The 25920-nt window shown below is 46.4% G+C and overlaps 2 protein-coding genes across 6 annotated transcripts in view; one reads left to right on the forward strand and one right to left on the reverse strand.

The window, feature by feature from the left end:
- The window catches only part of ARHGEF10 (Rho guanine nucleotide exchange factor 10), a 134696-nt gene that overhangs the window by 92391 nt on the left and 16385 nt on the right, over positions 1-25920 (forward strand). For all 5 annotated transcript variants that reach the window (XM_004046572.5, XM_004046571.5, XM_055349691.2 and 2 more), the window contains 8 exons: positions 6049-6164; positions 6554-6681; positions 6860-6960; positions 8383-8504; positions 9475-9561; positions 11528-11751; positions 12387-12544; positions 16837-16979. In XM_004046572.5, the coding sequence (XP_004046620.4) occupies positions 6049-6164; positions 6554-6681; positions 6860-6960; positions 8383-8504; positions 9475-9561; positions 11528-11751; positions 12387-12544; positions 16837-16979 (1079 nt within the window). The remainder of the gene's footprint in view (positions 1-6048; positions 6165-6553; positions 6682-6859; positions 6961-8382; positions 8505-9474; positions 9562-11527; positions 11752-12386; positions 12545-16836; positions 16980-25920) is intronic.
- Positions 20451-25290, reverse strand: LOC115932838 (uncharacterized). Its single transcript, XM_031006454.3, has one exon. The coding sequence runs from the start codon at positions 21117-21119 to the stop codon at positions 20451-20453; it is 669 nt and encodes a 222-aa protein (XP_030862314.3). The 5' UTR covers positions 21120-25290.

The raw sequence follows: 25920 nt of genomic DNA on the forward strand, positions 1-25920 counted from the left end.
AATTACCCTCTTTCTCCTGGGAATTAATTCTTGTTCTCTGTTGAAAACACTAAAATGTTTAAAGACAGTAAGAATGACCTGTAATTCTTGTATCTGGAGACTGTATTAACACATGAGTGATTTCTCTCCAGCCTTTTTCTCACACCATTGTCCATATACCACAGTTGTCTATGTGATCCTGTGTAGGGAATTTTCATTTAATATTATAGGCTGACCATTTTCTCAGTCATTAAAAATTCTGAATCGAAGTCATTTAAACTGACTACAGGACGTTTCCTCGTGATTGAAACTGAGTTTATTGCATACTGCAAGCTTCTTCAGTTACTGGACCATTACGAACAGTGACGTGGAGACATCCTCACACATTAGTCTGATAATTTCCTTAGAAGTGGAATTTTCAGGTCAAAGAGTAGAACATTTGTATCCTCTTTTAGACTCTTGATGCATTTTTGCAAGTTGCTTTCCAGGAAGTTTTCCCCAGTTTCCATTTCTGCTGGCTATGTCTGACTTTGATTACACAATGAAACTTTTATGATTTGATTTGTGAAAAACAGTTTTGTACATTTGCCTTAATTTAAGTTAAAAATTTTTAACGCCTTCTGGCTCTGACGTCTCAGTCTCACATCGTGGAGGAGAGGCTTTAAGATGCTGTGAGGGTGCCCCTTGAACCCAGGCATGGAGGTTCTCAGGGACCGAGCACACCCCCAGGGGCTTTTCCAGCCATCCTTGCTATTGATCTGGCCACACAAACCCTTCCTTGTTTGCCACACAAATTCCGTTTCACTGACAGACCCTGAATTTTCAAACAGATTGCAGGGATTTCCATGGAAACAAGAGAAGCGTCCGTGAGAAAGACTTGGGAAGTGCTTTTGCGGAAGTGCAGCAATTGTGTGTCACCGCAGCGACAAAGAGCTTCGCTCACAGAACTGAAAACTCCAGAAACTGTCAGCTAGAGGGCTGGAAGTCAACTCTAACAAAAATTCTGATTTGCAGGGGTTTCTTTCTTTTTGTTTTCTTTTCTTTTCTTTTTTTTGAGATGGAGTCTCCCTCTGTTGCCCAGGCTGGAGTGCAATGGTGTGATCTTGGCTCACTGCAACCTCCACCTCCTGGGTTCAGGTGATTCTCCTGCCTCAGCCTCTCTGAGTAGCCGGAACTACTCAGAGTGTGTACCACCATGCCTGGCTAATTTTTTTTTTTTTTTTTTTTTTTGTATTTTTAGTAGGGATGAGGTTTCACCATGTTGGCCAGGCTGGTCTCGAACTCCTGACCTCAGGTGATCCACCTACCTCGGCCTCCCAAAGTGCTGGGATTACAGGCGTGAGCCACCACGCCTGAACTGCAGGGGTTTCTTTAATCAATTTTGGCCTGAAAATCAACATGAAACAGTTTTTCTGAAACTGAGAATCACATTTGAAAAGCACTGGCCGCACTTTGTGGTTTCTTGTTATTCTTGGGATGTGAGTGCAGACGCTTTCTTTGGCAGCGCACATTGTCCCCATTCATGAGGAAGCCTCAGGTTGCTCTGTGGTGTCATCTGTGCACTGACGGTGCCCTATTATGAACTGTCTGATGATCCGGCAGACATAAAACGTCAGCACATTTCCATGGTCCGTAAGGTCGAGGAACTCCTCCTCATCTCAGTTCAGAAGGTTCTTTAATACACTAGGGAAAGAGTATTCTCCCTTCCCATGATAGGTTCACATTTGGTGGCTGTGTGTGTGTGTGTGTGTGTGTGTGTGTGTGTGTGTGTTATTTTAAAAATGTTTATGTTTTTAGTTGACAAATAATCATATACATGTGTGGTTTAAAACATGATGTTTTGAAATATGTATACATTGTGGAATGGCTAAATCAAGCTAACTAGCTTATGCCTTACTTCACACACTTACCATTTGTTCATGGTGAGAACCTTAAAGTCTACTCTTAGTGATTTTCAAGTATACAATACCTTATCAACTACAGTAGACGTCTTGAACCTATTCCTCCCAATGAACTGAAATCTGTGCACCTGTGAATCCCTGTGACCTATCCCACATGTTCTATGGGTGATAGAGCTGCCTCTGTGGGTGATGGAGCTGTTCTGTGGATGATAGAGCTGTTTTGTGGATGATGGAGCTGCTTTGTGGGTGATGGAGCTATTCTGTAAAGTGACGGAGGTGTTCTGTGAGTGATGGAGTTGTCTTGTCAGTGATGGAGCTGTTCCGTGGGTGACGGAGCTGTTCTGTGGGTGATGGAGCCATTTTGTGGGTGATGGAGCTGTTCTGTGGATATGGAGCTGTTCTGTGGGTGATGGAGCTGTTCTGTAGAGTGATAGAGCTGTTCCAGGGGTGATGGAGCTGTTCCTTGGGTGATGGAGCTCTTCCATGGGTGATGGAGCTGTTCCTTGGGTGATGGAGCTCTTCCGTGGGTGATGGAGCTGTTCCGTGGGTGATGGAGCTCTTCCGTGGGTGATGGAGCTGTTCCGTGGGTGATGGAGCTGTTCTCTGGGTGATGGAGCTGTTCCGTGGGTGATGGAGCTGTTCTCTGGGTGATGGAGCTGTTCCGTGGGTGATGGAGCTGTTCCGTGGGTGATGGAGCTGTTCCGTGGGTGATGGAGCTGTTCTCTGGGTGATGGAGCTGTTCCATGGGTGATGGAGCTGCTCTGTGGGTGATGAGCTGTTTTATGGGTAATGGAGCTGTTCTGTCAGTGATGGAGCTGTTCTGTGGGTGATGAGCTGTTCTGTCAAGTGATGGAGCTGTTCTCTGGGTGATGGAGCTGTTCCATGGATGATGGAGCTGTTCCATGGGTGATGGAGCTGTTCCATGGTTGATGGAGCTGTTCCGTGGGTGATGGAGCTGTTCTGTCCAGTGATGGAGCTGTTCCGTGGGTGATGGAGCTATTCTGTGGGTGATAAACTGTTCTGTCGAGTGATGGAGCTGTTCTATGGGTGATGAGCTGTTCTGTGGATGATGGAGCTGTTCTGTGGGTGATGGAGCTGTTTTGTGGGTGATAAACTGTTCTGTCAAGTGATGGAGCTGTTCTGTGGGTGATGAGCTGTTCCGTCAGTGATGGAGCTGTTCTATGGGTGATGAGCTGTTTTGTGGGTGATGGAGCTGTTCTGTCAGTGATGGAGCTGTTCTGTGGATGATGGAGCTGTTCTATGGGTGATGGAGCTGTTCTATGGGTGATGGAGCTGTTCTATGGGTGATGGAGCTGTTCTGTGGGTGATGGAGCTGTTCTTAGTGCCCTGGAGTTCTCCCTCAGGCTTACTGCGGAGATGTTTACGTGCATTTATACATGTGTGAAAATATATAGAGCTGCACACCAAAAATAGAAGGGTCAATTTGATTGGATGATAATTGTGAAGATCATATTTTAAAAGAAGTCAACTAATTAATAGTTAACATTGCACTTATAATTTTATTTACTCATTTATTTATTAATTTTGAGACAAGGCCTTGTTTGGATGCCCAGGCTGGAGTGCAGTGGCACAATTACAGCTCACTGCAGCCTTGACTTCCTTGGCTCGAGCGATCTTCCTACCTCAGCCTCCCAAGTATTTGGGACTACAGGCGCGCACCACAATGCCTGGCTACTTTTTTTTTTAAACTCTATGTTTTTGGTTTTTAAAACTACGTTGCCCAGGCTGGTCTTGAATTCTTGGCCTTTAGCAGTCCTCTCACCTTGTCCTCCCAAAGTGCTGACATTATAGGCATCAGTTACCACACCCAGCCTATACTTGTATTACAAGGTTGTGTTTATAGAGTTTATCATCAAAGTTTATGAATGAAAGCAAATATGTGTGTTATGAAACATTTTAAATTATAAGCATTCTGTAAGGATAAATAAAGTTGCTATGTGTAACTACTGGATCAGTTTGCTCTTTCGTTTTTTTTTTTTTTTTTTTTTTTTTGATGGAGTTTAGCTCTTGTTGCCCAGGCTGGAGTGCAACGGCATGATCTTGGATCACCACAACCTCCACCTTCCAGCTTCAGGCAATTCTCCTGCCTCACCCTCCTGAGTAGGTGGGATTACAGCATGCGCCATCATGCCCCGCTAATTTTGTATTTTTAGTAGAAACGGGGTTTATCCATGTTGATCAGGCTGGCCTCGAACTCTCGACCTCAGGTGATCCTCCTGCCTTGGTCTCCCAAAGCACTGGGATTACAGGAGTGAGCCACTGTGCCTGGCCGCTCCCTTTTTTACAAAACTTCATGATACTTCAAATGCAGTTAGTAATTGAATTTGTCTAGATAGTTGATACAAATCAGGCCTACCATGTTCATAAATACCGTGTAATCATGTCTTCAACATAAAGTGCCTGCAAAATTATAAATGGTTATGCTACTCCTCAGTTATATAGTAAATATTTTTAGATACCTATATCTGAAATCTTTTTATTGGAAATATGTAGGTTCTTTCAGTTTTGACATATATATGTATTTTATATGTTATATACACTAAAAGAACAAGCTGCATAATTTGTGGGACGTAGCATAGAAGGAAAATGCAGAGTCCTTTCCTCAAAATTATTAAGAATTTCAGGATGTCCAGGCCAGGCACGGTGGCTCACGCCTCTAATCCCAGCACTTGGGAGGCCGAGGCGGGTGGATCACCTGAGGTCAGGAGTTCAAGACCAGCCTTGCCAACATGGTGAACCCTCTACTAAACCTCTACTAAAAATACAAAAATTAGCTGGGCATGGTGGCGGGTACCTGTAGTCCCAGCTTACTCGGGAGGCTGAGGCAGGAGAATCATTTGAACCTGGGAGGCAGAGGTTGCAGTGAGCTGAGATCGTGCCATCGCAGTGCAGCCTGGGGTACAAGAGCGACACTTTGTCTCAAAAAAAAAGAAAAAAGAAAAAAAAGAATTTCAGGAGGTCCACATCAGAGCCTGAGGCCAAGTTCTGGAGCCTGTAAGCTCAGGTCCTTGCGATTCTACAGACCCATGGCCGGGAAGCCTGTCCTGCTCAAACACAAGGCACTTTACTCAACTTAAATGAATTTCTTCTCCTTGGGTTTGAATTTTGGCTCCTTCTCTTACTGGTTTTTTGACCTTAGACAATTTATTTCTATGAAAAGTGGAAAAGAAGGAGCGTATTACTGCATATTGCTTAAAGTACAGACACTCAGGCTAATTCTGAGATCAAATCCTTCTCATCTGTCATCAGTCAGATGGGGAGATGGGGGAATCTGTCCTCTGAGCCTGTGGGCCCGTCGTGGGATTTAGTGAGGAATTATTTGAACATTACTTCCTGTAGTACACAGGAAGCCCTCTGTGAGGGGTAGAGCAATTCTCACTTGGGCAAATAGACCCCGGGACACACGTCTTTCCTCTAACCCAAGTCATCGAAGAGAAACCATTCCTATTCCCTTAAAAAAAAAAAAACTTTAGGAAAGATCATTGGGGAACTCATTTTCATGGTAGATGACCCCAGTTATTGGAAATGTGGTTCAGATTAAATGTCATTTCTAAGTGCCTCTTACTAATAGCTGTTATGTCAACGGTGTTTAAAAAATACAAAAGGGACAAAACATGAATCAAACTCAAATTGTGAGACACTCTTTAACTCACCAGCATCCTCCAAAAATGTCAGGGTCGCGAAAGAGGAAGATTGAGAAACTCCCCCAGACTGGAGGAGATTTGAGGGACGTGACCACCGAACGCAGTGCGAGTCCCTGGGCTGAATCCGGGACTAGGAAATGACATTCACGTGAAAGCGGTGAGGTTTGAAGACGGTTGGTAGGTCAGTCAAGAGTGCCGTGTCCATGTGGTGTCCCGGATTTGACGGTCGTGATACGCTTGCGTCAGATGTTATCCTCTGAGGAAGCCAGGCCTGGGCATTCAGGAGGCAGCTCTTTGCAACTTTTCCATCTAAAATTATTTCCAAATAAATGTTAGAAAAGGAAAAACCACTAAATGCTTGAAAATGTCCACTTTTTAAAAGTTCTAGGTTCACCCCTCAACTTAAAAATTATTTAGTATTTGAGTGTTTTCTTCCCTCAAGTGTTGGAGTAAATATGGCTTTACCTTTGTACTCTTTTTTTTTCTTTTTGCTTATTTTGTAGACAAAGTTTACATGGGGCCAGGACAACTGTATCAAGATTTACAAAACTTGTTGCATGACTTAAATGTAATTGGCCAAATCACTCAGCTGATAGGAAACCTTAAAGGAAACTATCAGGTAACAATCGAAGCAATTGGATTTAAGATTCTGCCTTTACTTATAAGTCATTGTAAGTATGTGATTATATCTCCAAGTTCTACCAGAAGTGAGAATTCGTTTTGACTTTAAAAATTAATCTGAATGTACATTTTCTGTTATGTTAGATAAGGTGAGACTATTTAATGGTAACTTTTCTTCATTTTGCAAATAGGCTTGAATATCAGTTCTATCTTAGAAATATCTCAGCCCCCCACAGTGTGATCTGACTCCCAAAGCTTTCTTTTTCATAATCCAATAGTTTCATTTGGTCTGAATTTCTCGTATTAAAATTTTGTTTTTTTTATCTTCCTTGGGATGGCCCTACTTTTTAAACACTTTTGAAATGTGCGTATTTATTTCCTTTGTAGAACTTAAACCAGTCAGTAGCCCATGACTGGACATCAGGTTTACAAAGGCTTATTTTGAAGAAAGAAGATGAAATCAGAGCTGCGGACTGCTGCAGAATTCAGTTACAGCTTCCCGGGAAGCAGGACAAGTTAGTAGTAGCTTTAAAACGAAACCTTCTTGGCCAATGCTGGGGAAAAAATGGTTCTTTGTCATGACATGTATGTTTTTTGGTTTGCTGATTCTATCAGACAGGCAAAATGTGTAATTTAACCTCACAGGATGGAGCACGTTTTATAAAATGAATGCTTGTCTGTTGTTTCTGGCAGATCTGGGCGACCGACGTTCTTTACAGCTGTGTTCAATACGTTCACCCCTGCCATCAAGGAGTCCTGGGTCAACAGCTTACAGATGGCTAAGCTCGCCCTGGGTAAGGCCTGGCTGGCTGAGGCTGAATGAGGCATGCGGCGTGATGATGAATTCCTGCCCACGAGGGTGAGGTCAGGGTTGAGAAGGAAACTCAGCAGTAGATCCATCCATTGACCTGAAAGAGTGTTTCTAAACAGGAAAATTCACCCTGGCACTGGCGATTTTTTAGATGTTCATGTTAAAATAGAGGGATCGCATATTAAAATGGAGGGGTTAAAACGGATGGTGTTTCTGGTACCAGAACATGAATATCAGTTGAGGCAGCTGAACACAGAGGAAGCCTGTGGAGCCTGGCCGTGAGCCAGGTGCTCAAGGCGGGCGGCGGGCGGCGGGCGGCGGGCGGCGGCCTTCAAATGGCAGGGGGGTCATTGTTCCTCTTGGCCCTTCTGCTCACTCCTCACTGAGAAGCAAAACACAGGGCTGGGCTGGGGGGTTACTAAAGATCCTCCCAGCACCGAAGATAAACCCTACGGTTTTACTGTAGATGGATGTGACTTTATGATTTCCTTGTTCCTATGTCTCTTCAGCCTTGATTATTTTTTGCTCTGTGTGTGTGTGTAGTGTACTTATACACATGCTTACAGACCTGTTACCCAGAACACACTGGGATGTCATGTGTGTGTAAAATTTTCCTTCTGCTGTAGATAATCTGAAATGTTAACAGAGTATAAAATACAGAAGAGAAATGCGGAGTGTGGGTAACGCCATTGCCCCAGGGAGCTCTGATTAGTGGAAGGGCTTTGTCCTGGACGGGAAAGCCGTCCTGACTTTGTGCTCACTTGATGAGGAAGCAGAAACACAGCCCCTCTCTCTCTTGCTGAATAATTTGGTCATTTTTCAGGTCAGGTTCAGAGTGACTTAGCAAACAAGGAAGTGGCCACTCTCTAAAGAGAATGAGCTGAACGTGCAGATAAGCCCCCTTTCGTCTTCAGATCAGCTACATGTTCTTTAATGCTCAGGTTGACAGTTTGCTTTGGTAGTAAAATATTTCTCCATTTTGTTGTACTTTTGTTTATCCCATAGCATTATACCATGTTTTAAAGTTTCTCAGTACATCTCTGGTATTTGAATCTAAACATTTCTTTTGGTTTGGAAAAACTGGAGAAAGATAAAGGGAAGTGGACCTATGTGGTTTATACAGCGACGTTTCACAGCCTTTGGGTCCAGCGTATTCAAGAGGCGCAAACAGGAAGAGGTCCCTGCCACTTAGTTGGGACCAGGCTGCCTTCTAAAATAATGCCACGAATATACAGCCTATGCTGTAAGAAGAGATTGTACTGCTTTCCACAAGTAAAACATGGCGTTGTCTGGCCCTATACAAACAGAATGCCAGAAACTTCCCCTGCTATGACCTGTGGAGCTGCAGGTCTTTGCACGTGGGTTAACTGCGTTCTTGCTCATTTCTCTGTGAATATCATTGCAGAAGAGGAGAACCACATGGGCTGGTTCTGTGTGGAAGACGATGGGAATCACATTAAAAAGGAGAAGCATCCTCTCCTCGTCGGACACATGCCCGTGATGGTGGCCAAGCAGCAGGAGTTCAAGGTGAAGGGAGGCAGGACCCGCGGCCCGGGGTGGGGCGCACCTCGCAGCTCTGACTGGGCCACTTGGGAGATGATTCTTAAGGGGTGTGGTCAGAACATGGTCTTCCCAGGTTCACCGCAGTGACCGCTTCTCTAGAGGTCATTTATTTGGAAATAAGACTGCTGTTGTTTGAAACCTAAAAAAACGCCCAGCCATTGTCTCCGAAGCCCAGTCCTGGGCCAGGACCCTGGGGTATTCCAGCAGTGCCACAGCATCTGAGGCCTTGTGAGTTAAACAGGGGACACATGTTTCACATTTGTAGCTGTTTTGCCTTTGCTTGGCAAGCAGTCTGTTTCCACAGTGGATCGTAACTCCAGGTCTCCTGTCTGCTTGAGGTACCGTGCCAGCTTTTTGCCTTGGCGGACTCCATCTCCAGGGTGGCGTCTTATTAATGTTCCCAGTGTTGCTGACTCAGGCATCACAGGCCAGGGCCTTCAGTGACGCTGACAATGTCTTATTCTTTAAGAAATAAAGATGTTTCTTCTCACCCTGGTCTCTGGCCAGGGTTTCCCAGCAGCTCCCCTGACCCCTCCTGTTGAGAGTTGCAGGCGGTGCACAGGACTCCTCTGGGAGAGGCTGGGGTGGGACAGGGAAGGGGAGAGGCACAGGCCATCACAGGCTGTACTTGATGCCTGCAGGGCCAGCCCTCCCATCTGAAGCGCCCCGAGCTGCTGGATTTCAGTGTGCTGATGGGATCTGAAGGTTAAGATACCAAAGGTTGAATCTACTTAGGTGTTCGCTTCTAAAAAGCTAACTTCTGAGAGTTGTACTTTTAAACTTTTATCCTCCCTATTTTAGTCTTTGGTAGGTAATGAACCTGTAATTTCTGTGGTTATACATTGGAAGTAAGTCATCCATTTAAGACGTTATGTAGTCTAGGAGCCTCTTAGCTCTGTTTTATATGTGAGCGTTTGATTTTATTCCATTTTAGATTGAATGTGCTGCTTATAACCCTGAACCTTACCTAAATAATGAAAGCCAGCCAGATTCATTTTCCACGGCACATGGTTTCCTGTGGGTAAGATGTGTTTATTTGGTTTTGGTGCAAGTTCACAGAGAATCAACGTTCATGGTTGGTGTGATGAGAGACTGAGATGTGAATTGCTCAGTAGAGAGTTGGCGGTGGCATATCCCAGAGTGTACTTAGAAACATGAAAACTTCTTTGAAAGGGAGCTGATCACTTTTGGAAAAGATTTAGAGTTCTTAGGAATGCAAATATTTGTTTCTTTTCCTTTTCATCTAAAACATTTACCGGATAAAGTTCAGTCCAGAGACAACTAACTAATAAGAGAATAATTTTAATATGTTTTTCCATTTTGGTGTCAACATTGCATGGATTTTTTTTCTTGTTCCAAGACTGGCTTTTTCCAGTGGAAACTTAGCAGTTAAAATTAATTTGTTCCAAATGAAATATTGCATCTGAAATTAGGCTGGAATTGCAGTAGACTTTCCTGGTTCTTGCAAACCAGAGGACATTCTTGAAGCTGTGTGGTCCCAGGCTCTCCCTTCTCTGGTTTCCTGTGTTCCCTCCCTGCAGCCTCAGACTCGCCCTCCAGGGCTCCACTGTGCTTTTCCAAACTCTCATCCTTTCCTCCCAGGCGTCCTGTGCAGCACGCCACTGCCTCTCACTTCTCACACCCACAGCTCCTGCTTGGTCAGTGTTCCTAGTTGAGTGTCAGAAATTGAACAACCCAATTAGCTGGTATTTCATTTGTACCAACCTATGAATGGAGGAGTAGCCTTAATTCCCTTGGGGGCTTCCACTTCTAAGAGAACGGTTTTCCGTCCAGGTAGGCAGACCTGTCATCGCTGAAGCTTCCTCCCCTGGCCTGGTCATAACCCCCAGGCCCTGTAGGCAGGACAGGGGCTTGGCAGATTGGCATCCTTCCCACAAAAGCATGAAAGTAGGATGTCTGTATGTAGCGACAACAAATACAAGAATAAGGAGAGTTTAACAACATTCTCAAAGTTGGTGGAAAAGAAAAAGAATCAATGAAAACACCACCCTAAACCAGCTAGTGCTTTCTGTTTACAGGGATCAGACCTTTTCCCACTTAAAAAAAAAAACAAATAAATTTAAGTTTAAATTGGGAAACTAACTGTGCTATGTGTTCTCGTTGTAGAGATTGAAACACACAGGAAGTTCATGTACACTGTTGCAGCAATGCTACTTTAGAAATTCCACGGCAGGCGTGGTGGCTCATGCCTGTAATCCCAGCACTTTGGGAGGCCGAGGCAGGTGGATCACAAGGTCAGGAGTTTGAGACCAGCCTGGCCAAACATAGTGAAACCCCGTCTGTACTTTCACATAGTGAAACCCCATCTCTACTAAGAATGCAAAAATTAGCCGGATGTGGTGGCACAAGCCTGTAGTCCCAGTTTTTCAGGAGGCTGCGGTGGCAGAATCGCTTGAACCCAGGAGGCAGAGGTTGCAGTGAGCCAAGATCATGCCATTGCACTCCAGCCTGGGTGACAGAGTGAGACTGTCTCCAAAAAAAAGAAAAAAAAAAAGAAATTCCACAGCATACCACATGTTGACTTCCAATGATCTACTTGGGATGCATTCTTACTGATGTTTTTCCTATTTGAAAGGTTTATTTTCTTAGCCAAGGTCATTAAATATTAGTGTTAAGTTATTAAAATTGATAATAATCTGCTTCTTAGGATTTTAAATTGAGGATAGATGGGCCCTTAACTTCATATTGTGATGAGTACGTGATTTTTAAAGTATAGAAATGTGACTTTGTAGAAATGAAAGTTACGCTCTTGCTTTAAAATTTTTTGAAAACTGAATTAAATAATTTGTTGAAAAGGAAAAGGGGCTCTGTGAGCAATTGTTTAAGAATTTTTTTTCATTTTTCTAAGTGTGTTGATTCTCACATGAAAATCGAAGCTTGTCGTGGCCTTTAAGGGTCAGGTTCCAGCGTATTATGGAAGCCCCCACATGCTCGTTTTCTTCTTTCCTCCTAATTCTCTGATTCAGATTGGAAGTTGCACCCATCAAATGGGTCAGATTGCCATCATCTCGTTTCAAAATTCCACTCCCAAAGTCATTGAGTGCTTCAACGTGGAATCTCGCATCCTGTGCATGCTGTACGTTCCCGTCGAGGAGAAGCGCAGAGAGCCTGGGGCACCCCCGGACCCCGAGACCCCGGCCGTGAGAGCTTCTGATGTCCCCACGATCTGTGTAGGGACGGAGGAGGGAAGGTAGGGCATGCTCACTGCGTTACAGAGAATCAACCAGCTCTGCCCATGGAGGGCGTGGTGGGGAGCCTGTCCTGGAAAGAGTCCTTGACTTTGACTCAGAAGTAGCCCGTGCAGGAATTAGGGGATACCAGGGGAAATTTTTAGGGTCATTGCACTTTGAAATAACTAGTGAATTGGGCCCATGGAAATTATTCTAGGAAACTCTTAAAGAGAAGTGATATTTCTTTAAAGGGGACAGTTTGGCTGTTTGCCACTGAAATGTCTCATTTATATTAATGGTTTTGAAAAGGACATCCCCCCTTATATTTTGGAATGAAACAGCCATATTCTATGTCATGATCATACTGAATTGCTGACACCATTTAAAGGAGAGTTAAAATGATTTTCCTGATGTGAAGTTCCAAGATACACAGTAGGAAGAACTAATTTTTTTCATATATCCCAGAATTTCCCTTTTAAAAATAAAGAAATCAAGGTGGTTGCAAATTTTTTAAAAGTACAGGCAAGTGTCCCTAGGAATGGAGAAGGAAGGGCAAGAGGGAAGAGTTGAAATGTTTTGTGTTTATGTTAATAGGCACCCTCGTTCCTGTCACAACGAGCAAATATATTTATTAGCTTGTATTTTTCTCTTAAAGCATTTCCATTTATAAAAGCAGTCAAGGCTCCAAGAAAGTGAGACTTCAGCACTTTTTCACTCCTGAGAAGTCCACAGTCATGAGCCTGGCTTGCACGTCTCAGAGCCTGTACGCTGGCCTGGTCAACGGGGCAGTCGCCAGCTACGCCAGAGCCCCAGGTGAGGCGGGTCTCACGGCCTCCTGGCCGGTCCTTGGGGTTCACTCAGGGGACTGTGCATCGGTTTAGCCTCCCCCCCTCCCCACCGGCCTCCTGCCTCCCGCCCCTGTGCCTCCGCCCCTGCGCTCATCACCCTTGCCCAAGGCCTGCGTGCCTTGCTTCTTCCCCAAAAGGTGTTTTTGAATATACAGACATCTTTTAGAAGTCAGTCTGCCCGTCTCCTCTCACCCTCCCACCTCTCTCGGCCTGCCTGTTTCTCCCCGTCGGATGGGGGCACCAGGCCATGCAGAGCCTCCTTCAGCATGTCCTGCGCTGACCAGCTGAGCAGCCTGCCCGCCTGGCGGGGCCTCCTGTACCTGGGCCAGCCCTCTTTGCCCCGGCGCTGTGCCCTCGGTCCCGTGCCCTCGGTCCCTGCTGTTCTCTTGGCCACAGGGCTAAGGACTCCATTATGTTCTGCTGGGTGCCTTAGACGAGGCCCTCCCTGGCCCATCCCGCCTGGTCCCCGCAGCCGCTGGGGGTGGGCAGGCTGCTGTGTGTCTGTTCTCTCTCCAGCCCCTGCCGCGGTGGTGGCAGCTGTGCTTTGCAGGCTCTTCCTGTGGATCTGGCTGCCGCTGCTTGTGGGAGCTCTGGGTACGGGGCTTTCCTTCCAGCTTCCTTGGTGCTGGCTGAGGCTGCTCTCCTGGCCCCTCACTCAGCTCTGAGTGCAGGGGTGCCGAGCCCCAGCTGGATCCCAGCCAGTCTCGGTGCTGCCATCCTGGAGTGGAACACGCAGGGCTTCCCTCACCGAAAGCTGCCCTGCACCACCCTCCCCACGGCCGGGAGCGACGCCTTGGCGGGTCCTGTCATCTTTCCCAGGCCATCCACCACTTGTTCTTGTACCCCGAGACCGTGTCACAGCTCACTCCCCTATCATCACCACCCTGGTCCAAGCCGCCCAGCTCCCGCCTGGATGGCAGCGTAGCCTCGCCTTCATTCTTCCGCTTCTGATTCATTCTCCAAATATTTGTTATTGAGCTTTTTAAACTGTAAATAAGGTTTTTACCCACCCCCCCCACCCCCCCGGTGAAAATTGTGTGGTGAGTCCCCAGTGTACTTAGAATAGAATTCCAGTCCTCCAGTCCTTGTTCCTTGCTCACAAGGCATTCTCACCTCCAACCACCCCCGTTCTCTCTGCTCTGAGTGCTGCTATTGGAGTTCCTCCCTCCTTAGAAATCTGCGCCAGCCCGTCCGAGAGCCTGGGGTGTTATTTGCCCTCGGACTTTGACACCTCCTCCTTGGGGAGGCTCTCTCGACCTGCTCCACGCAGACGGCCCCTCCTTCTCCCGTGTGGTTCCGGCCTGGCCTGTGTGCCGGTAGGTGGAGTAAGCACAGGAGCCGCTCCTGTCTCGTCCCTCAGCCATCTGGACTCTGACCCCGCTGATCCCTGGCCGATCCCTGGCTCCTTCGTGGGCCTCTGGTTGCCTCCCTCTCATCCGGTGGGTGCCCCAGCCTGGCTTCCGATCTGCACCCCCTCTTCACTTGGCCTCATGATTTCAGTTCTCCATGGACGGTTTTGTGTCTTCGGGGTTGGGCTCTCCCATTCCAGTCCTGCTTTGTCATTCATCTGTTGTCATAACCTCTGCCAGCCTCCTTGGCCGGCCTTCCCTTCCTGTCTCTGCTCCACGGTAGGCGGAGGCCCCTCCGCATGTGCGCCGAGAGCCGCCTTCCTGCTGCCTGTGTTCCTACCAGTCTGCACTCAACTCTTTCATGAAGCTTCGTGGAGGAATGTGTGTTGATAGGACTTTTTCATATAATCTGGATTTTTTTCTGTTTTTCTAATTTCTATTAAATGCAATACAAATAACATTTCTATTACGTAAAAAGTATTTTATGCTTATGTCCCCCTTTTTTCCCCTGGGTTTACTAGCGAGCATCTCTCCAGCCTCTTACTTGGCTGCATCGCTGTCCTGTCCACTGTGGAGCCCCGTGCTGGGCTGTGTTTTCGCCTTGTCAGACGCGTTGCATGATCTGTAACTGAGATCTGCTGAACGTGTCTCTTCGCATCTTTCTCACCAAGAGCTGTCCGGCGTACCGTGCGGGAGCGTGCGAGGCGGCCGGCGCAGAAGCGCATAGCCTGCCACTTCGTTCTTGGTGGTGAGGGACGTGGCTGGCTGGAGGCCTCGGCCCGGGCAGAGGGAGGGGGAGGCTGCTTCCTAGCCCCTCACTGTTGCCAGGGCTCTGACCTTTCAAGGGACTTAAAAATCTGAAATTCTGTGGGCAATTTCCAGATTTTTAAGCGTTAGTTCAAAACGTCATTGGCGTGTGCCTGGTTCTGGCTGCGATGTGGGCGGCCTGCTGAGGGCTCTGGCCTGGGACACATACACAGGGAGAAGTCATCCCAAGAAAGACAAGCCCACACTGCAGAATGACCCACCCAGGTGCTCAGAGAACAAAGTTCAGTTGTTGGAAGTTAAACCTTAACCGAGGGAAACGTCTCAGGTAGGCCATCGTGTCACTGAGCTTTGAGTTGTCGTTCCAAAGGAATGGTGCTATTGGTAGGTCACTGCCACGCCACACCTGACAGCCAGGATCCAAGCACAGTGGGCGGTGGATAGAGAGAGCTCTGATCTAGGATTCAAAACCCTGCGTTCTTGTGCCACTCCATGCCCTTCAGAGTGTGTGAATGTCAGAGAAAATTGTAGCTCTGCCCTGAGCTCACATATTTCTGGAGGTTGCCGTGTGCTGTGCTTTAAAGGGCTGTGAGTACCAGATGGGAAGTCCCATGCACATGTGTGTATGCACAGGAGTGTGAGGGGGTGTGCATTGTGTGAGCAGGTGTGCATGCATGTATGCACATGTGTGTATGCACATGTGATTTTGAGGGCATATGTGTGTGTGTGCAGGCATGTGTGTGTGTGCCTTGAGTGCACGTGTGCATACGTGTGTGTCCCTGTGTGCATGGGACTGCAGGTGCACATGTGGGTATGTGTGCATATGTGCATGCCTGTGTGTGTGTATGTGTGTGACATGTGCACGTGTGTGTGCATGCATGTGTGTTGTGCATGGGTGCATGTGCATATTTAATCACATAATGATAGACTGAGCCCTGTGCAGATATTACAAATGAAAAGCAAGCCCATGTTCACTGGGGCTAATAATTACCCTACAACACTTTTAGCCTAATTGCAACATAAAAGCATTTCCATTAACGTTGAATTATACCTAAAAGTATGCCACAAAAGTCAAAGCTTGCATAGTTGCCTTTTAGTGACTTCACACCTCCACTTCAGACACTTGTTTTGTACTCAAAGGTTCAGTGCTTGAAATCCAGAACAAAGAGATAAGAACTGAGGCCGTGTTCTCCTGACTGAGTGAAGTGTGTTTGTTTGATTAGGAAGTCGATGGCATTGATGGATTAATAATTTAGTTACACTTTTAAGGTCGATGACTTAATTAATGGTTAGACTGAGAATTGAAGAATTCATTTTAATTATTTATAGGATAATTACATTAGTCACTTTAGAAGTTTATGGTAAATCTTGCCTCCAATAATTTTTATTGGTATTCAAGCTAGCAACTCATACTTGATATAAAGTGTGAAAGACCTTGTCAGTAGATCTTTGGATATATTTTCAAACCAGAATATTTCACGACTCTCTAGGCTTCAAGAAAGGGAACAAATTCATCAAAAGTAAGGAATTCCTTTTACCTCAATTTTGATTTCTTAAAGTATTCTGTGAAGATATGGCCTCTCTTCGTGATGCAGTATAGAGCAAGGCACATGTTAGAATGGAAGCAGCTAATGGGGAAATGTAACATCTGCCCAGTTATTTTGGATGCAGTTCCTTTTAATGATGACTGAATCATCTTATCTACTATTATTGTAAATGGTAGTATTGATTGAACACCTGTACTGTGCTGAGCTTTGTACATGCATTATTTCATTTTTAACTTTTGATGCAACCTTTGCGGCTAGTGGTAGGATGGTCTCGACCTTACCCTGAAGGAAACTGAGATTCAGGGTGAATGAGTGGTTTGTCCGGGACACACACGGAGGGGATAGGCAGGGGGGCGGGTGAGGGGTCTTGAGGGCTGCGTGTCCCACAGCTGTGTGTGCTTCCCGACTGTGCACCATGGCCCCATTGGGGTGGGTGTCAGCTTGTCGATCCCCAGACACAGCCAGGATCAGGCACAAGCATTAACTCTACGGGTGATCCTTCGGTTGTCAGTTACTTAAAATGATGTGTGACCCCATTTTCCCGTTCCTATGCACAGAAAACTGAACTCAAATGAAATGAAATATTTTCTTTTAAGATGGATCCTGGGATTCAGAACCTCAAAAAGTGATCAAGTTAGGCGTCCTACCAGTTAGAAGTCTACTCATGATGGAAGACACGTTGTGGGCGGCTTCCGGGGGTCAAGTCTTCATCATCAGTGTGGAGACTCATGCTGTAGAGGTAAGTCACTGAGGTGGCTACACAGTGTGGAGAAAATGCATTTCAGAAACAGCTCAGCTGACTTCTGGTGCCAAAGTCAAGGCTTCTTGCCTATGGCTAAATTTCCTTCTAGCTGGGCACAGTGGCTCATGCCTGTAATGCCAACACTCTGGGAGGCCAAGGTTGGAGGACTGTTTGAGCTCAGGAGTTCCAGATCAGCCTGGGCAACAAAGTGAGATCCTGTCCCTACAAAAAAATTAGCTGGGTAGGGCAGTACGCACCTGTAGTGGATGTGGTGGTGCACACTGGTAGTCCCAAGTACTCGGGAGGCTGAGGCAGGAGCATCACTTGAGCCCAGGAGGTCCAGGCTTCATTGAGCCAAGATCTCGCCACTGCACTCCAGCCTGGGTGACAGAACAAGACCCTGTCTCAAAAAAAAAAAGGAAAGGAAAAGAAAATTCCTTGTAGGTTTTGCTTAGAAAGACAAGATTAGCAAGAAAATTCAACTAACCATTTTTTAACCATTTAGCTGTGTTCACTGGTTATCTGCCAAGTAAAAGAAACATTGCTTTAAGAAATGTGTTCAGTATGAACCTGTAGAGTCCTCCAGGACTTAGGGAAAATTTGCATTTGATTGAGGTGACATTTCAATTCAGTGGGCTAAATGGATCATTCACCAAAGAATCAGGAGACAAGTGGGCAGCCGTTTGAAAAACACAGAGCTGTCTCTCAAACCCCAGCCCTCTCCTCTTCTAAACACTCCAGATGGATGGGAATTTCAACATGAAAATGAAACTATAAACCTCTAAGATAAAAAGCAGTAGAATAGTTTTATTACTTTGCAATGGAGAAAGCCTCTCCAAGCATGCCACAAACCCAGAAGTTACCATAATAAATAAAATGGTACAGTTTAATAACTTTTTTCACATTGAAATATGTGTATCAAATATTTATGGAGGAAAAATTGGGAAAAAAATTCCTGTATATATGACTAAGAATTAATGTTCTTAAAATAAAAGATTTCTTATTAAACTAAGAAAAAGGTAACCAACCCAATAGAAGATGTTCAAAGCACATGAACAGGCAGCTCACACAGAAAAAGAAAGAAACAATAAACTCATGCACATATAACTTAGCCTCCTTAGCAACTAACATTGCCTATTAAAACAAGGTACTGTTTTATTAATAAACTTTATTTTTAGAGCAGTTTTACGTTCACTGCAAAATTGAATGAAAAGTGCAGAATTTTCCATGTACCCCTCCTCCCACACACGCACACCCCCCACAACCCCCCATCAGCCCCGTCCTGGAGTGGTGCGTTTGTTACAGTCAGTGAGCCTGCATGGGCCTGTCATCATTGCCCAGGGTCCACAGTCCCTCATCACTCAGGGTCCACTGGGGGCTTACTCTTGGTGCCATGCTTCTGTGGGTTTGGGCAAATGTATCTCAGGATTGTCCACCACTACAGCATCACGCAGAGTGGGTTCACTGCCCTGGAAATCCTCTGCTCTCTGTTCACCCCTCCCTCCCCCAGTCCCGGCAACCACTGGTCTTCAGGGTGCCATTTCTTCAGACTGACAGAAGGTAAACACTAAGTACGACCTGGTTGGAACGTGGGGACACGGGGCTCTCAGGACCGCGGGGTCTTAGGGCAGCCCCTCCGGAGGGCACTCACCTGTTACCAGTTAGCACTGGGGCTCATAACGTCTTCCCGGCAACTCCCTACCCTAGAGAAATCCTCTCTACAGAGGAGCTTGTGCACGCACATCTAACGGTGTCCATTGCAACCTTGTTGGTATCACAAACACTTGGGAGTGTCCTAAATGCATGTGCATGGGAGGAGCTGGGGAAATGAGGGCATCTATGCCCCACAGAGCAGGTGAGCTCAGGCAGCGGGAGGAGGCCCACCCTCTCCTTGTGGGTGTTCCTAAATGCACGCCCATGGGGGCACATGCAGGCAAGCAGGCTGCGGGAACACTGTCCGAGCTCACTCTGAGGGAGGCTGTGGTGCCTGATGAGCCCACCCGTGTCTGCTGTTGTCAGTGGCTGTGTGACGTGCCAGCGTGTGTGTGTGAAGTTGGACAGACATTCCTGAAATGATGAGGAAAAGGCTACATACTTCCCCTCACACCTGCATTTTTCAGCCGTGTCATATGTGGTGTTTATTATGAGGTTGCGCTGTCTTGTTTTTTACTGTCTGTTCATGGCCATCTCTTGACCCCACTGTCCCTAAAGAAACTGGGATAACACAGGTGTGTTTTCACCCAATAAAATGGACCAACTCATCATTAAAAATTCCTTTGGACCAGGCACAGCGGCTCACACCTGTAATTCCAGCACTTTTGGAGACCAAGATGGGTGGATCGCTTGAGCTCAAGAGTTCAAGACCAGGCTGGGCAACATGGCAAAACCCCATCTCTACAAAAAATATATAAATTAGCTGGGCACGGTAGTGCATGCCTGTAGGATATTCGGGAGGCTGATGTGGGAGGATCACTTGAGCCCAGGAAGTTGAGGCTGCAGTGAGCCAAGATCACACTGCTATACTCCAGCCTGGGCAACAGGGTAAGACCCTGTCTCAAAAAAAAAATTCCTTTGACCCTCACACAAAATGTTATAGGAAAGTGTCTTCATTTGGCGCAAGGGGTCTAATTTCTTCTCTTTGAAGCCTCTGAAGCGTTCTAATGACTAAATCTAGCAAATCCAGAAAGAAATGTTATCATTAAGAGCTTCTAAAAATACTTGTCTAGACCATCGTTAGGAGGGATGTATCGGTTCCCCAGGTTAGGAACTTTAAGACATTTTGCTGATATTTCATGAATCATATTTGCACACACTCATGAGACCGGTTTCAGGATGTGCCTAGGCTGCATCCTCTGTCATCTCAGAGGGAAAGTGGCTCCTGAGCTGCCACGTGGACACCCCTTTGGCTTGCAGCACAGTGGGATGCGGGCTAATGCCGTCTTCAGCCAGGAAAGGGCTCTCCGGCTGGCCCCTGGAGATGTGGGTTTGGTTAGGGATGCGAGGTCCACACTGGGGCAAGGTGCAGATGGGACCTGCGTCCTGAGCCTCCTGGAGGCCGACGCTCTGCCATGGATCATGAATAGCATTCCCGTGTGAGTCTGTTTTTGACACAGCCTCCCCGACGTCCTTCGAGACCTGGTCTGCTAGACAGGAGCAGAAAATAGCTGGACAGGGAGGTCGGAGTACATGTTAGATGATTTTTGGCAGTATTGTTCCTGTTACTTTTCATATCCATCTGACACTTCTTATTTCACATGCCCTGAGAATGAGAAGCCTTCAGTTTTGTGGGGAGCCAGGGATTAGCTAGTGCTTCCATGCAGGGTAGCACCGTGGATGCGGTCACAACTTCTTGAGTTTTTTCACAGCCCTTGTACCCCATCAGTACAGCCATCCTAGTAATTGTGTATTTACAGAGGGAGCTCAGCCATATAGTATACGGTGATCTTGGATCAGCCACCTACCTGGGTCTCAGTTGTCTGAGCTGACATCTGGGGGTAATTCCCCTTTCTCAGGCTGCTTGTAATTTATATGCTGTAAATCTCGAAGACTCAGAGAGAAGCAATGTGTTTGGATCCAGATATAGGGCTCTTTCCTTGCATTTTTAGTACCAAAATAACTAAATACATTTTTAGAAGGAAGCAAAAATCTGCTCTCTGAAAACATGAAATTCATCCTGTCGTTCCCGTTGTGCGGGGGAACTGTGGCCAGGGGCTGGTGCAGCCCACAGGACCTGAGCCCACAAGATTCGAGCCCTGGGTGTGTGTCCGCCTTGCTGACAGCGAGGGCAGCAGCTGCGGGGGGATCCGTCCCGAATGGCCATATGCTGTCAGAACAGTGCCGGCCTGGGAGCTGCATGTGATCTGGGCTTGGGTTGAGCGGGTTGGGAGATGCCAGCCATATTTGGAAGAAAAAGGCACCTGAGGCTCTGAGGCTTCGGTGTTCCTGGAGTGACTGTGCCAGTGGAGGAGTCAGCATACCGGTGGGGGTGGCTGGCCCCGTCCCAGCTCTGGCGCCATAACAAAGCAGCACTGGGCAAATCAGTAGAGATGCTGAGCCGGGTGCTTGGTGCAGCACCCCCAACGTGGCAGGGGGCACCCACCTGCCTGTCAGGGCCATCAGGAGCAGATGGGAAGACATGCCATGGACGCTGAGCTGCCACACGGTGCCGGTCACAGTCACCTGGATGCTTTAGGGGAGGGGAAGTATCTCTTTTTCTCCAACTGCAAATGGCCCTTTACCCTGGGTTTGTCCAATTGCTGTTTAAATCTCATAGTGTTAGGAACACGATGCAGTGCTAAGGGATCTGACGTTTAGGAAAAGGGTGAATCATTCTGAATTTCTGGGGGGCGTTGCCTGGACAGGTTTCTTGCTTACAGCCTTGAGTCACAGCTAGTTTCAGTGGAATGACTACAGCTGCTTAAAGTGCAAACCTTTTCTTCCTCACTCTTGATTTTCTGCAATATGCAGTGCTCTTGACTGAAGACAGATGGAAGGAAAGAAAGAGAGGAAAAAGGTTTCTGGCTCCCATCCTCCACTGAAGGGAAAAACAATGAAATAATAAAATAGGCGAGATATTAAAGATGACCTAAATAGTGCAACATAGTGATTTGCTGCAGCAATGCATTTTTTTCTCATAGGAAGTTAATTCTTGTCATTGTGTAGAAAGAGACACAGGGCAACAAAACAGGCCTAAGCGGGCACGGTGGCTCACACTTGTAATCCCAGCCACTTGGGAGGCTGAGGCAGGAGGACTGCTTGAGGCTAGGAGTTCAAGGCCAGCCTGGGCAGCTTAGCGAGACCCTATATCTAAACACAGAAAATAAAACAACAGGCCCAGGTCAGCAGAAGAGGCCAGAGATCCCCGAACACTGTGGAATCTCAGTCCCCAGAAACCCTGAACACTGTGGAATCTCAGTCCCCAGAAACCCCCGAACACTGTGGAATCCCACTCCCCAGAAACCCCCGAACACTGTGGAATCCCAGTCCCCAGAGACCCCTGAACACTGTGGAATCCCAGTCCCCAGAAACCCCCGAACACTGTGGAATCCCACTCCCCAGAAACCCTGAACACTGTGAAATCCGAGTCCCCAGAAACCCCCGAACACTGTGGAATCCCAGTCCCCAGAGACCCCCGAACACTGTGGAATCCCAGTCCCCAGAGACTCCCGAACACTGTGGAATCCCAGTCCCCAGAGACTCCCGAACACTGTCGAATCCCAGTCCCCAGAAACCCTGAACACTGTGGAATCCCAGTCCCCAGAGACCCCCGAACACTGTGGAATCCCAGTCCCCAGAGACCCCCGAACACTGTGGAATCTCAGTCCCCAGAAACCCCTGAACACTGTGGAATCCCAGTCCCCAGAAACCCCCGAACACTGTGGAATCCCAGTCCCCAGAGACCCCCGAACACTGTGGAATCCCAGTCCCTGGAGACTCCTGAACGCTGTGGAATCCATAGCCTGCTTTCTTTCAGACACCTTCAGAATCACACAATTTCAAGGCAAACGGAGACTTAGAGATCCTGTGGCCCAGTGTTCTTATTTTCGAGAACCAAGGCTTAGAGAAAGGAGAAGCCATGCCCAACATCAGTGCTAAGGTAATATCCATATAATCTGTCCTCCAGCAGAAACATAGCAAACATTTGCCAAGTACCTAGCACTGTGCAAAAACAGAGCAACCACAGATGGTTAAGACATCGATGACACAGGCTCGGCTCTCAGTCCCAGGATGGCTGGGCTGCCAGCGTGAGTGAGGGTGCTGTGGGAGTTTTGGGGGCAACACTCCCTCCAGGTCTCAGGCTGGCACAGTGATCCAAAATCCAGGGGCCCTGCATCCCACAGTTACTACGAATTTCACGACAGCAGCAGCAAAGCGTCAAGCCAAGCATGCGTCCCTGCAGGCACAGGGCCCTCGGCAGCTGCCTAGGGTTGGTGCCCATGTGGCTAGCTGGTCAAGGGTGAGGAGGGATTCACTAGGAGAAAAACTGGGATGCCACCTCAGAGAGGGAGAGATGCATCAGGCTTTGAGACTACTGGTCCCCAAGGGGCTGCTGGAAGCAGAGGGTGGGTCTGCGAGCGCAGTAGGGGACAAGGAGCTTAGGTCCTGTCACTGGCTCAGCTCCCGGGGACTGGGGGGAAGCATGGGCAGTGCAGGCATCCCCATGCCGCTGAAGGTAGCCGGCAGCCTTTGACTTGACTTCTTGGAGCACAATTCTGTGTAGTTTTCTTTTAAACAGCACTTTTGCAGCAGACAGTGCTGAGCCATTGAAGGGTTTTCAGTGTGGAACAGATGTCAAAATTTGTTTTCAGAAGAGTATTTTGCCAGCAACGTAACGGGGTGCGAGACGCTTGGATACTAGAACCAAGGAGGTTGTGCTGGGTTGAAAACTCCATGGGTTTGGTTTTTTTTAAATCATCTTTCCAGAAGTTTGGATTGTGATTGTGAAAGAGTCAAAAGCCTGAGGAAAGAAAGAAGCTTTGCTCCTCTATAGTCACACCAGAGTTCTGTCATACACCACGGTTGTTTGTTTTGCTTTTTAAAATCCTCTCTATGGAAGTCGCCTTCCTCTGCCCCAGACAGTTTTCCAGGGAGTAATTTCTGCTTTATTCTGAACTAGCTAAAGAAACCAGCTATAATGGAGACTTGTGTGTGAAACAGGCAGCAGGTGGCCAACAAATTAGATAATCTAGATGAGATGGACAGACTCTAGAGTGGCACAAACTACCAAAACTGAATCATGAAGAAATAGAAATAGAACATTGGAATAGACCTAAAAGTAGTAAGGAAATTGAATCAGTAATCACAAACTTCTGAACAACAACAAAAAGCCCAGGACCAGATGGCTTCATTGGTGAATTCTAACCAAACATCTTTAAAAAGAATTAACAGTACTCTTTCCCAACCTCCCCAAAAATATTGACGAGGAGGGAACAACACTTCCTACTCATTCTGCAGTCAGCATGACCCCGATACCAAAGACATGACAAGAAAACCACAGACCAGTATCCACTGTGAGCATGGATGCAAAAATCCTCAACGGAAGACTTGCAGAGTGAAATCAACAGCGTACTGAAAGGATTGTGTACCCTGGAAAAATGAGATGGATTCCTGAAATGCAAAGATGGTTCAGGACGTGAAAATCAATCAGTGGAATGCATCACATTAACAGAATAATGGGGAAAAAACCCACATGATCATCTCAATTGATGCACAAAAAGTACTCGACATAATTTATCACCCTTTTATGATAAAAAAAAATCAAACTAAGACTAGAAGGTGGTTTTTCCTCAACCTGCCAAAGGGCATCTATAAAACACTCACAGCTAACATCATACTTTGTGGTTAAAGAACAAAAGTTTTCCCCTGAAGATCAAGAACAAGACAAAGATGCCTTCTACCATTTTTATTCACGGTAGTACCGGAGGATCTGCCAGAGCAATTAGACAAGGGAAAAAGAGTGGAGGACTCAGATGAAAGGAAGAAGTAAAGTTGCATTTGCATATGATATCCTCTTGTATGTAGAAAATTCTGAGGAATCCACAGCAAAACTACTAGACTAATAAACAGGTTGAGCAAGGTTACAGGGCACAAGATCGGTATACAAAAATCAATTAAATTTCTATACAGTAGCAGCAAACAACCTGAAAATGAGACAAGAAAACAACTTCATTTTTAATGCTGTCAAAAAGAAAAATACTTGGAGAAATTTTAAATCAAAAAGTGCAAGATTTATACACTAAAAACTGCAAGACATCATTCAGAGAAATTAAAGAATACCTAAATAAATGGGAAGGCATCCTATGTTCATAGATTGGAAGATGTACTATTGTTAAGAAGAAAACAGTCCCCAAATGGATCTGAAGATTCAACATAATCCTTATGAGAATTTCCGCTGCTTTTTTTTTTTTTAAAACAAAACTTGACAAGCACATCCTGAGATTCATCTGGAAATGCAGGGGATCCAGAATAGCCAAAACAATCTAGAAAAAGAACAAAATTGGAGGCCCACACTTCCTAATTTCAGATTTTACCACACAGCCACAGTAAGCAAGACAGCCTGGTGCTGGCATGGGACAGACACATACATCACTGACATAGACCGGAGACCACGTGTGTCTGTGGTCACATAATTTTCAACACGGTGCCAAAACTATTCCATTTGAATATTGAATGGCCTCTTCAACAGGTGCTGCTGGCACAACAGGTGCCGCTGGCACAACTTCATTCTTCCATGTGCAGAAGAATGAAGTTGGACCCCTGCCTCACACCTCATACAAAATTATCTCAAATGAATTAAAACATAAATGTAAAAGCTAAAACTATAAACACCTTAAAAGAAATTATAGGGGTAAATCCTCATGATTTTGGACTAGACAGTGGTTTCTTAGATCTGACACCTCAAGCACAAGCAACCAATGTGGAAAAATAAGATACATTGGGCTTCATTAAAGTTAAAACCTTTTTGCTTCAAAGGACACTATCAGCAGGGTGAAAAGACAACCCACAGAGTGGAAGAAAATACGTACAGCTCATGTGAGAAGGATCTAGTATGCAGAGCATCTAACTCACTCTTAGATCTTAATAAAAAGAAAACTAACGCTATTAAAGGCAAGGGAACTGAATGGATATTTCTCCAAAGAAGATGTACAGTCGACCCACAGGCACACGAGAAGATGGTCAGCATTGTTGCTTGTTAGGGAATCATGGAGCGAAACCACAATGAGATGCTGTGTCACACACTAGGATGGCGGGAATAATAATGTTAGTGGAACCAGCACGCACTGGAGAGCACGTGAGGATGCTGGGAGACTCTTGCTGGTGGGAATGCAGAATGGTACAATTTCTGAGAAGACAGTTTGTGATTTCTTCAGAAAGTAACTCGTGGCATGACCGGGTGACCCAGCATTTCCAGTCGTAGGTGTAGATTCAGAAGAACCTG

Source organism: Gorilla gorilla, chromosome 7, assembly GCF_029281585.2.
Source record: "Gorilla gorilla gorilla isolate KB3781 chromosome 7, NHGRI_mGorGor1-v2.1_pri, whole genome shotgun sequence".
NCBI lineage: Eukaryota > Metazoa > Chordata > Mammalia > Primates > Hominidae > Gorilla > Gorilla gorilla.

Excerpts from the sequence above, each read along its gene's own strand:
- LOC115932838 (XM_031006454.3), bottom strand. The coding sequence starts at position 21,119 with ATGTCTTCCCATCTGCTCCTGATGGCCCTGACAGGCAGGTGGGTGCCC.